This window comes from Cyanistes caeruleus, chromosome 5, assembly GCF_971803275.1.
Source record: "Cyanistes caeruleus chromosome 5, bCyaCae1.hap1.1, whole genome shotgun sequence".
Lineage (NCBI taxonomy): Eukaryota > Metazoa > Chordata > Aves > Passeriformes > Paridae > Cyanistes > Cyanistes caeruleus.
Window position 1 is genome coordinate 26,746,051 of NC_141705.1, and position 12,314 is coordinate 26,758,364.

General features: G+C 42.2%; 1 protein-coding gene and 1 long non-coding RNA gene across 15 annotated transcripts in view; one reads left to right on the forward strand and one right to left on the reverse strand.

Annotated features, from left to right (window-relative positions):
- Positions 1–12,314, reverse strand: part of LNX1 (ligand of numb-protein X 1) — a 120,366-nt gene that overhangs the window by 12,488 nt on the left and 95,564 nt on the right. For all 14 annotated transcript variants that reach the window (XM_023925221.2, XM_086891201.1, XM_023925222.2 and 11 more), the window contains 3 exons: positions 11,212–11,414; positions 9,257–9,628; positions 4,096–4,227 (listed from right to left, as the gene is read on the reverse strand). In XM_023925221.2, the coding sequence (XP_023780989.1) occupies positions 4,096–4,227; positions 9,257–9,628; positions 11,212–11,414 (707 nt within the window). The remainder of the gene's footprint in view (positions 1–4,095; positions 4,228–9,256; positions 9,629–11,211; positions 11,415–12,314) is intronic.
- Positions 4,730–10,158, forward strand: LOC147652994 (uncharacterized). The gene is made up of 2 exons (XR_015287482.1): positions 4,730–5,002; positions 5,335–10,158. It is a non-coding gene; the product is annotated as an uncharacterized LOC147652994 (long non-coding RNA).

Consider the following 12,314-nt stretch of genomic DNA (forward strand, 5'->3'; position numbering starts at 1 on the left):
GAACTTCTGAAGACTTTAAAACCTTCAGAAAATGTTCTGTTCCAGATAAATTTTACATTCTGATCAAGATAATTTTAACCTTTCATCTTCAGCTTTAAGGTGTAAATATTTTAAACATAATAGTTCTATCTTTATGCAAATTAAACTTAATGTTTCATCTATGTTTTGCAAAAATATCCTTTTTCCCTTGAGAAGTAGTAACTTTCCATCTGGAAGAGGCCATTTACTGAAACATGTGAGATAGGGGCACTACCAATTTTCACAAATTACAATCTGAAATTTTGTAGCAAAATATGAAATTTGGATTCTATTTGTGCTCTGAGTGAGAGAGCAGTCCTGTTACTTATGCAGCATACATCCAGTCTCAGACAGCAAAAACATTAGAGCTGGTTTATCACAGTTTTTTGAAGAATCAGCACAGAGAGAAAGATTTCAAAGTAGTGCTTGGGAACAAATTGTCGTGTTGCATTTCAGTGAAGAATTATAGAAGTACCAGTACTTGTATGCTGAACCACAAAGGACCAGTTTTCCTTTGAAATACTCTTTCCCATGTCATTTTTTACATGGCTGCAGACAGAAAGGATTTGGGGTGACTTGACTGAGACAAAGGCAGTGATGAAAGGAAAGCAAAGCCTTTTTTAGTAAACACACGTAGAACTTTCTTGGAGGTATAATCGATAGCAAGTAAACCAGTTAAAAGGCAGTGTTTATCAGTGACTGCATTTCAGTGCATTCTCTTCTAAACAATTGTCCTTCTCTGTCATTTTGAAGTGACCTTGGAGGTCAGGAGAAGAAAAACATAACAGTTCATCTCCTCCTTTTTTTATTTTTTTCCTGCTTTTCTGTATATTTACTGGAAAATAAATATTTACAGCTGATTATCACAACATCAAAGCAATGACACGTGTCTTGCAGGCAAAAAACATCGCTGCATCTGTTTGGAAAATGTACTTCACCTGAAGGTTAACCTGCTCATATGGTCAGGAAACATTGCCTGTTCCAGCAACATTTTCTTCGCTTTGAATATTAGGCAATTAATTTGAAAGAAGAAAACAATTTCAATTAAAAACAAGTGCTATTTAATTAATGGCAAAGCTCCCACTGACTTCAAAGGAATTGAATCAGGCCTGTTTATGTGTTACAGCCTGGCTTCGCAACCTCAGCTGCACGAGAAAGTGTTTGTGACATCTCTTTTCTGAATCCAGGCAGCAGCCAGAACAGTTTGGGCTGTGCTTCCCCAGTCTCTGTACAGAGGAAAACAGATCCATGAGACCCTGGGCAGGACCAATCTCTTGGCACACCATACACCTGGCATGGCCACCAGAGAAGGACACCCTTCACATCATCATCACAAGAGATCATCCTCCTCTATCCAGAGCCTTGTGGGCAAGCTGGCTGGTTACCACTGGCCTGAAAGAGAGGCACCTCCTCATGCTGTGCAGATGGAGGTTGGCTGTCCTGAGGACAACAGCTTGGCCCAAAGCGGTTCCTGAGCCACTGTACAAGCCAGACAGCTGCTGGAAGCTCGAGTTTATTCTTGATGCTGAATACAGACAAGGGTTGGGAGCAGATTTCAGCTCATGTATGCATACATGCTCTACAGCAAGAGCAGTTTCCCTCAAAGAGAGCATTCCTGACCGTCTAATATCACCTTCTACAGTAAGCTCAGGGGACAAAAAACACCTTAAAATTAACCAGAATTCAAGGCAGCTAGCAATCCTCTATTAATCACACATAGTAAGGCAATCCCACTGATGGCAGTGGGTAGCAGACTCATCAAACACACTGATAGGAGACTCCCCTGAGAGTGAAGTCCAACCAACAAGCATTACCTTGATTTTGGGCAGGAGCATGCGCTGTATTAGGACACTGTACAGGCCCTAGGCTTGCAAGCATTACTCCTGCACTAATGCCTATTTAAAGTAAATAATAATTTTTTAATCTTTCAAAGCCAGTTTAAAGATCTTGAATTGCAAATTATGTTCAGTTAAGCCTTCAGCAAAATATCATGAAATATTTAAACTGTCACAGTCATGCCCTATAAAAGGGCAACTCCAGTAATGTTTGTATCAGAACAAATGTCTACAGTGCCTGAAGCTCGTTGTGTCTACTAGCTGTACTGAACTCCTGATGTATTGCCAGACCATTTTCTCTGATAGAAGCCCTCTACTACATACAGACAAAGCTAAAGGAAGGTAGGAACAGTTCAGAATTTTCTTTTTTTTTGGCTATGATCTTCCCTGGAAAGTGCCCAAATGGTGGCACTGCCGACAGCAGTACACCTACTCATGTGCATAGGCAGTACTCATCTCCTGTGAAAATCCCCCTAAAATCTGTGGCCTATCCAGCAGGAGATGATTCATTCATATCTATAGCACTTACTCTTTAGTCTTTAAAGGACTGTTACAAAGCCAACATTGCGCCTTCTATCTCACAGCTACCCAAAATATTGTTGGACTTACCAAGAGCTCCCATCCAATACCTCTTAGTACAGGAAGAGAAAAGGAGGATCTCAGGGCAGAGAGAGACAAGTCCTGCTCCCAAATAATCTCACGTGGTATCAATTAATTACTAAGACCAACATGGTAGACTAAGCAGGTGCTTGGATCTTCCCTAGGAAGCATACAGTAGCAGCACAAGCTAATTCTGTCCTACACGTATCTTCCTAAGGAAATAATTGCTTCATTATAAAGCAATGCCTTGCAGATGCATGATTAGGTGGGCACTACTTGCTACTTGCTACTAGCTACTGAACGCTGACTTCTTCCTGCTTTAACTCCTGCTAATCTGATCCCACCTCATAGCAAGAACTGTGATTGTGACTTTGTGGAAAACTAAAAATAGGTAAATATATACTAGTATTTTTAACACACAAAACCACTGAATAATGTAGTTTTAAAAGACCTTCAAAAATGGGTATATTTTAACATTTATAATATCCAGAACTAGACTTGCCTCCTGGCTGACAGCTGTGTGCCTGATATTTGGTCCAGAGGTCCCTTTAAGGACACAACTGCCTATCCATCAAACAGGATGAACTTAAGCCCTGCCTGCACACCTCCCTGATACATCCCTGGCACCAGTGGTTAGGGTCAGGCTTGCATGGGTTTGTGTAAGTGGTGACACTCAGGGTGATTAATGTAAATTAACCAGACATGTGACTTCAAATTTAGTGAAATAAATTCAGCTCCTCCTGCAAAGACATGCCTTGCTCTAAAGTGGAAAGAATATCACTGAGTAAGATCAGAAAACACATTTTCAAAACTCTAGCTGTGTTTGTTCCTACTTAAAACCTCGTATGTTTGAGCATCAGCATCTCTCTGCTTTATGCAAAGAGCATACTGCGAGTCTAGATGCACTAAACACGCTCTCTGAGCAGGCACAGAGGGGCAGCTGGGGGACAGTTTGGTAACCACAGCCTTACTTGGGTGAGGTGGCTGCTCTGTGCTGGGTTGGGTCCAGCCGTGCTGCACACTGGCAGCCCTTGCAGACCCCCGCCATGCAAGTTCCAGGTACCGCCAGGGCAGAACTAACATGCTTTGGGTCTAAAGCTCCACAGAAAGTCCTCATGCTCCCAGCAGCCAGGGAGACCAGAGCTGCCATCTGCTGCCAAACTGCCAGCTGGGTCAGGGCATGGGCATTTTAACAAATGAATAACATCCCAATAATGACCATAATTTTTAAGTAGCTTACGGGAATCTTTCAGGCCAGCATGTGAAAGCTTTTTGTCTGAAGACTATGCTACAGATGGAGAAGCTTTAGAAAAAATTTTCTTTTTGTTGTAGCTCATTGTCCCTTGCTGGTTCACACTGCTGGTCAGATCTGTGGCCGTGGGCAGGATACTGTGTGCACATCAGCACCTGCCCCACCACTGCCCATTGCCCTCTCTTTCCCTCCCCACGCCAGGCAAAGTCAGGGCAGAACCAGTGGATAAATAATGAGCAGCACAGCTTTTGTGTTTCCATCACCAAGTAAGACATGCTTTTCTGGCCACAGAAGCCAGAGTTAACCTCCTTAGACCTGAAACACTAGCTGCCCTCCCATTCCCCTGTCCCATGGATGGCAATGGTAGAGAAACCACACGAGTGCCCTCACCTTGCCGGGGTTGTTTCTCTCGGCGGGAGAAGAGCTGCCAGCACTGTAACTCCAGCCGGTCTCCTGCAAGAGGTCTGGGGTCTGCTGCCTGGTCTGCCGTGACACCACAAAGTGGACCTGCTTCTCGCTGGCCTGTGGGAGGAGGCACAGTGTGAATCTCATGGACCCAGTGCAACAAACCCCTGCACCTCAGCCCCAGAGTGTCTGTGCAATGTGGGAACCACTTGAATGTTGGTTGGATTTCCCATTTATGAGGTTGCTATGACATAAAGCAGATGCATCAGTTCAGGTCAATGAAGTTCATAAAAGTTTACTGCCAGCTACTTAATATTTCTCTTGAAAATTTGGTGTTAACTCTAAAAAATGCTTTCTACCTGCCCCAAATTTGGCTGGAAGCAGCAATCCACCACAGTGAATGCTGATCAGCTCTCACCTATACCTGTGTATACCACTGCAAAGCAGCAATTTGCCTGCCATGGTAGAGAGACAGACAGACAGACAACCAGAGCTATTGCTGCCCACTGGATGGGAAAGCTAAAAAAGATCCAATTAACCCTGAAACCAGGGATGTGCTTATGCCTTGCCCAGTGAAAGTGGGGAATAAGCAATGTAATTAAGTCCACCTGCATGCAATGGGCACAACATATGTAAGGAAGCTTAAAGAAAGGGAGGAAAGGGATTTTATTTTGTGAAAAAAAATCCTATTGTAGCAGAGTACAGAGAAAGAGGGTGTGCATAAGCAGACAGGGCAATGGAGTTTAGGAAAGGAAAGTAACTCAAACTCTCACTCTAGGAAGGGCAGCTTCAAAAGCAAATAACCCAAGCTCATAGAACTTCTAGGCCTTTTTTCACAATGCAGTCAGAATACTTGTGTGCCTGAGAGATGCTGCAATTACCTTCTACTGGGGTAATGTTTGCTTGTTATTTTTAGGGGTTCTTTGTGTGTGCCTGATATTAGTGTTAATTCTGTGTACAGGTGGGGTTTTTTTCTGAATTAGCACTGTTTCCCTAGAAGCAAATGGCTTCATTTGCCCCTCAGTGAGGCTCACATGAATCTGTTCAAGACAACAGTGATACAAAAATAAAGCTGAGAGGGAGTGTGGTTTACCTGGCTAAATCATAGCTGCCCACCATAAACCAATATACTGAACTGAAATGAAGAATAGTGTAGAAATAACCTCAGTGCTATGGAAGCATACTCAGAAAATGTAAAAATTAATCCTTGAATCTCCTCTCTAGGCTAAAGACCTTGCTGTTGTGCCAGGAAGGAGGGGCTCTTGATGACCAATCTGCAGAGGGACTCCTGCCTGCTTGCTCTCACGTTATACCGGAGGAACTGCTCAGTATCTAGTGTGAAGCCCCCCACAAACACATCTGGAGGCCTGATGCCCTTGGGGCTGCAGTTGCAATGCTTGGTACCGCAGCCTCCGGGGGCAGCAGACGTCATGGCTCGCTTGCGGGCACGGTGATGTGCCCTGCTCGCTGGGGAGAAGCTCCAAGGAAAGCTGGCATTGAAAACGCAGCTGAAAACCAAACCCGGATCCAGTTGCGCTACTGAAATCAAATCTCCCACAGACAATTAACAGAAGCCAGAGGAAGCTTCTGGGAATTTTGTTTTTATAGCTTGGTTTGCCCTTTGTGGAGCTGAATTCAATAGCTGCAGCTGAGAGTTAAAAAAAGCTTTGCAAAAATTTTAGTTAAGAAGAAGCAACCTACCTCTCCTAAACCTCCAGCTTCAAGCTTGAAATATACATGTTCAAGCCACGCTATTTTCAGTGAAGTAAAAAATGCGCACATCTGTGTGACTTTCCCAATATCTTGGGAGATGCTGGTTTTTTTACTCAAGACTTTAGATTCATAATATATAATTTGGTGCATATACACATATTTCAAAATAACTTTCTAGGCATTTTTAACAGATATGGTTTTATTGAATATTAATTCATGGGCTCTGGACTCAACTGGTACCCAAAAGCAGAATTCTGTATGTTGGGAGAAAGGAAACCACCTTTGTCCCTAGTTTGTAATATGACTGAGGTGAAACTGAACAATATAAGATTAAACCTCCCAAGGGCATGTGGCCCTATGAAAATACAGTTTTCTCTAAAATGAACGGTTTCAACTTAACACAACTTCTTTTTAAAATTCATCTGCTGCCACATGGTAAGCCTCAAAGCTGGTTATTTAAAGAAAGGTTGTAAAACATGATTAATTCTCATAGAACAACTAGCAAAAGTTCAACAAGAGTCTGTTGCAATGGCACATTTGTCTACAGGCCAGTCAATCTGAGTAGTTTCTCAGAAGTTAGAGTGGTTTAGAAAGTTATCCAAACAACAAGAGCAGCTTTTGTATTTACATACGAAAACCCATTAATGTTTCTACTGATCAGATTATTTATAGCTGATTCATTCTGATCTCTCCCTCTCTCTTACCAGTGCCTTTTCCCACAATTCTTTCTCTGTATTTTATGCTGAAGTGAAAATTAAAGAAAGGAGGTTAGCCTTGATACCAAGTGCAAGTAAGAGCTGAAACAATCAACTAGAATTAAAATCTGTTACAGCCAAGGCAAATAGAGCAGGAAGGCAGAGTTACAGTGGCAACTTCTGAGCACCTAGTAGGTAAGTACATTTTAGAAAGAGGCAGCAGGGCTGCTCCTGGGAGAATCTGCCCCATCTCTCACAGGGATGATGGAGCACAGATATGATCCACATCACAACCTGCTTGTCAGAGGCAGTGGTTGAGAAGAGCTGCTCACCTGTTCCTAGCAGCTGCTCCAAACTATTGTGGAGGAAGGAGGTGAGGAGGAGGTTGAACATCCAGGGTCAGTAAAGTCTGACTCAACCCATGTAGCTTGATATGCGCACATGAGCACCCCATATCTGTTACCTTGCTCCTTTTCTTGTCAGTGTCATGGAAAACAGATGTGGAATGTCTCATTATTTAGATTAAAAGTGCCACTTCTGACACAAGGCCATGGCTTAAGATAATGTGACAAACAGGAGGCAGCAAATTCCCAAGTGTTATGATGTGTGCATGTTTCTAATTAGCACTTAGACATTTTCTTCATTTCAGTTCTTGTGACAGAGCTTAGACCTTATAAACAGCCAGACATCTAATCTACTGATTAGCAACTGCTTCACATATGCTAGTGTATAGTTTCTACAGGCCTCAAGAATCAGATTTGTCTCCATTATTCATTATTTAAAAGTCAAAAATAATCAGATTACATGGAAATCTGACAGTCTTCCAGCTGTGCTTGGTATAAGAATTCACTGGACCTTTTAATGAAAGTTCTGTTTTTAAAGGAACTGATGGTATATTTGTAGTTTTCACCACCAAAAATTAGAAGGCCTCAGTGCATTGCAAGTGACATGCCGAGCTCTCAACAGGCAGGAAGGATGATGTTGAGAAATCAGAGGACACAGTGAAATAGCCCTCCGTGTAAGAAACAAATGTAAAACACTTGTGGCTTCAGTATAAAGGTTTTTCTCTGGCATGACATGGAAACAGGAAAGGCAAATAATAATGGATGAAAAACATAACAAAAAAGACACAGGTTCCAGGAATTTTGCATTAGACAAACATGATTCATAGAGCTCACATCAACACAATGTAATCCTGGATGTTTGGAAACCTGAGTTTCCCCCTTCGATGGACTTGTTTAAATTCCCAGGGACTGGTGTGCATTTCAAGCATTATTATAAATAACATCCACTTTTTGGAGACCAATAAGGGCTTTAGTTGCACTTTTAAATATTTTTATGCGAATACTTGTGTTAGTAATTTTTTCCACTTCATCTCATGTGTTTTTTGCTTATAAAGCACTGATGCCTTGTTTTGTAGCTATAAAGAACTTTTCCAAGAATAATAGTTCTTTTAGAAAATTTTTCATTCCAGACTTGTTGCTCTTAGAGAATTTAAACCTTCCCCCTTCTGCCTTCTGTTCCCAGTTAGTGAGCTACATAAGGTAATCCAGAAAGATGCTGTACCAGAATTTCAAAAACTGGCATTATGTAAGGGGATGACATTTTCTTCACCTATGTTATAAACTTCACAATAAAAGCTGGCTACAACCAACTTATCTAACTACAAATCTATGTAGTTTGTATCTAGCTACAATCTATTATCCAACTAATCTAACTACAACCAACCAACCAACCGAGAACTCCTTTCTACAAAATGCATGGATTTAACTTGTTTGTTTCAGTTTGACTGATATTACCCTAATTATACCTGTCAGAAAGAAGCAGCTGGCCTCATTTGACATCTTATTACTGAAGCCCATGAAATCCTTCGATATGGGAACATTCTACATGCCTCCAAATGAAATTCAAAATTGCACAAGTATAATAACGGCTATAAATACAGGATAAAAGCAACAAAAGAGTCTTGGCTTTGCTTTTTATGTTGAAGTTTTCTAAAAACATAGTCTGTAAACAAAAAACCCAAATTGGCTGTGAGAGGAAAATTAGGCAGAAGCTGACCAATTTTGTAGCTGAGAAAGGCATGTGGTTTTTTTTTTCATTTGGCAGTTCTGTGTTAGCACCCATTTAGTACTCCACATGAGTCTGAAGAGAGATTAATAAAAACTACAGCTACAGATCCATTTTTCTAAAACTTCTGGATTTCCATATACTGGATTTAGGCAAGAAATATCTATAAGGTGTGGACTACCTTCAGTTGTAAACCACATCCATGGGAAATCACTGAGCCTGGGAAGGTGATCATAATGAAACATGCCATCCACTGCCTTAGGCTACTCTGGTTTGCTCCAAGGCTGAACCAGAGAGTACTGTGATACCTTCTGAGCCCGAGGAGCCAGATTCTGCTGGAACCCGTGCTGCCAGGGTGCAGGCTGGCATGCCTTCTGGCAGCTGGCATCACTCCAGTGATGATCAGAGTATATAGATGTTTGCATTGATCTTCACATTCCAAAACCTGACGGTAGCAGGCACCTCTGTGAGAGTCCATGCCCACGTTCACACTCATCCTCACAGTAAAGCCAAGGAGCTCTCAGAGGATTAACTTCCCACCTGACCGTGACTCCAAAATCAGACTCCTCTTCCAAATACAGAGACCCCTGCTTTGCAATGGATGGTGAAAAAATACTTCTTGGTTTTTGAACAGTTCAGACCTCGTGGTTAAAGTGGGAGTGACTAACCTGAATCAGCTGGGCTGCACTCTCTGGGCTGCCGTAGCGATGGTCGTGCCCATTGATGGCCAGCACCCGGTCGTTCTCCTGCAGCTGTCCATCACGGGCAGCCATGCCACCTTCCAATAAGTTGAAGATAAATACCCCTGGCTCGTCGGCCTTGCGGACCAGCTTTATTCCCAGCTGCTCATCTGGGCTGCTCTTGTTTAGCACAACATGGAAGCTGTCATCCCTAATGCAGTGAGCATCAAGGGAAAGTCCGCTGTTTCGGCATCGGTACCTCTGCTCTCGGAGCACCGTCAGTCGGAGCACGTGGCAAGGTTGCTTCAGGATTGACAGGGCATAGTTGTGAGGCACATTTTTGATGTCCATGCCATTTACCTGGAAGAGAGAAGTGTAAATCAGCAGCTGAAAGATGGTCTATTCTGCCCCAGCACTGAGGAGGGCAGATCTATATACACAGATGTCTTCATATGAAGTGACATGTGCTATTTCAAACTGTGTCACACAGGAGGCCAAATGTTCTCGCAGTGCAGAACAATCTTCCCTCCAAGGAAAGGATGCACTGCACAGACAGCTTTTGTCCTTTTTGTTCCCCTTTCTCCCTGATAGTCTCCAGACATACATGTTAGTTTTTATCTTTCTTATTGCTCTTTCCCAAGCTTCAATATCCTTTCATGTATCTTAGTTTTATTCCACAGGCTTCTGATTTCAAATTGCCTTGCCAGCTTTTCCTTTTACTCCCACTGTTTTCCTGCTGTGTCTTTTCTTCTTTATCTCCCAGCTGTTCTAGGTATAGTAAAAAAAAATATTTTCACTTATGAATCTTAATTACAAAGAAGGAAAGAACCTCAAGTAGAAGTTTAAATGCCCTGGATATTTACTAACAATTATGCTGATTTACCACACCAGAGAATCAGACTTTCATTTTTTTCTCAGTGTTTTCCAGGTAAGATTTAATTTGGATGACACTAAAACTGTATAATTACCACTTTTTAAATTTAGCTGAGGAAAAGAAAGAGGAAAAAAGAGTTTCCAGTCAATCCCATCATGCTCATATGTGAAAGAGTGACTAGGCATTGCACTTTATATTGCTAAATGAAAACCAGTTGCAAGATTGTATTTCATCACTGGCTAGAAATCCTGAGTCAGACAAGTTATTTCCATGTAGCTTTACATTGCACAGGTTGAACCATTTAAGTATTAAGAAACATCTCCAAAATGTAAGAGAAATACTCCCCAGCATGGACAAAAGCATTTGGCTGGTGTTTGCTTTTGTAGATTGCCTGTGAGGGCACAACGGGGTTGTTCTGCTGCAGTCTGGTGGGAACAACTGCACCCAAAGAGACACAGCTCAAGTAGGTTTAAGTTGCTACCTTGGGTACCACAAACAGCATGAGGTACCCCAGGATGGGGCTGAAATTCACAGGAAAGCTTTACAAATCCTGGGCAGTCAGACATGGCTGGGAAGAGCTAGGCTGGGCCCACCCATGCTACAGTCACAGCTTCATTGTGCAGTTTGGATGTGCCTTGCAGGAACAGCTTTGTCTTAGCGGTGCCATTAATTCTTCTGCTCGGTGCTGGCACCAGGACTAAAAGGCTCCCTGAAACACATGGATTTCTGGGTGGTGGATACTTTTCCAGTTGCTGCCGGGAGCCACCATACAGAAGTATTTTTATTCACTACTAGAGTGAAGTATGCCCACATTGTGATCCTGGGAAATCCCTTTGGCCAAGTCTGTCTGGCCACAAGCAGAAGGCATGGCACAACCTTGGCATGCCCCAAGTGTCCTCGGCTACACTGGGGTCAGCAAAAGCTAGGAAATCATAGATCCTTAATTAGCTTGTGCTCTGAACTTTAGAATGTCTTTCTGCATGCAACATTGCAAATCTCGTCATGATCAACTTAAAGCATCTTATTCTTCATCACAATATTTTTATCTCGTACCTCCACAGTACTTTACCTTTAGTATCATGTCTCCAGGCAGTAATCTTCCATCTCTGGCAATTACCCCATCTCGATAAATATGCTGTATAATAATGTGAACCAAAGGGGTCTCACTGCCTCCCACAATCCTGATGGCCAGATTTTCATGGGGATCAGTACGGCTGATCTTAATACAGGTTATTTCTCCATCTGGAATCAGGTGATACAACCTGGGAAAACCTGGAAATGGATATTGTAAGGTATTTTTTTGACAGCACAGCTTTGCTTTGTTGAAACAAGCACTGCACAACCTCAAGTACCTGCCAGTTAGTCAAGCTAGGTTTTATGCATGGATATGATTTATACCAAGTGGGAAGGAGAGGATAGGTAAGCTTGCTGAATGGACTCGGAGGGATATTTTTACAACTGATATATTTAAACTTCCTTTTTCCCCCAAAAAATATGGCCTTAAACCTTTGATGCAATTCAGACAGATGAAAACTACTTACAGTTATACATGTCAATATTTTAAGGGAAATATATATAAAATACATTTCTGGTCACCAGAGACACTTCAGAACCAGGTCGCAGTTTCTTGCTGGCACTAGAACAGATGGGCATGGGCACTCAACAAACATCCATCCCTGCTGTGCTGGGTTGTAAACCCTATCTCACAGGCTTCCCTGTTTTCTCCATTTTTGGTGTCACAGTAGAGGACTGGGCTCTTGTCTTGTGACATTCAAGGAAGCCTTCTATCTATCTTTAGCTACCAGAAAGACAATATTTTTTTAACAAACCAAAGCACACAGTAGTTTCCCTACTAGATCACTCTCCTTTCATCACTGCTTGAACTCTAGGAAGTAGGAATGAGTGGCTCTTACTGTGATGTAAAATAGATTCATTTACTCTATTAAAACCACAGTATGCTCAAAGTACCTGGAAGGAAAGATCTCTGCTGGCCCTGGCAATCTGGCTGTGGGAAGGAGGGCCTAATGGTGAGCAGGGGTCCTTTTTGTATTTATAACGCACTGGATAAGAGTATTGTCTTCCAAACCCTACTTTTCAACTGACATATCTGATTTCACAGCATGTCACTAATACTTTCTTTCCTTCTAGGTCAATTCAAAATTTTAATCCATA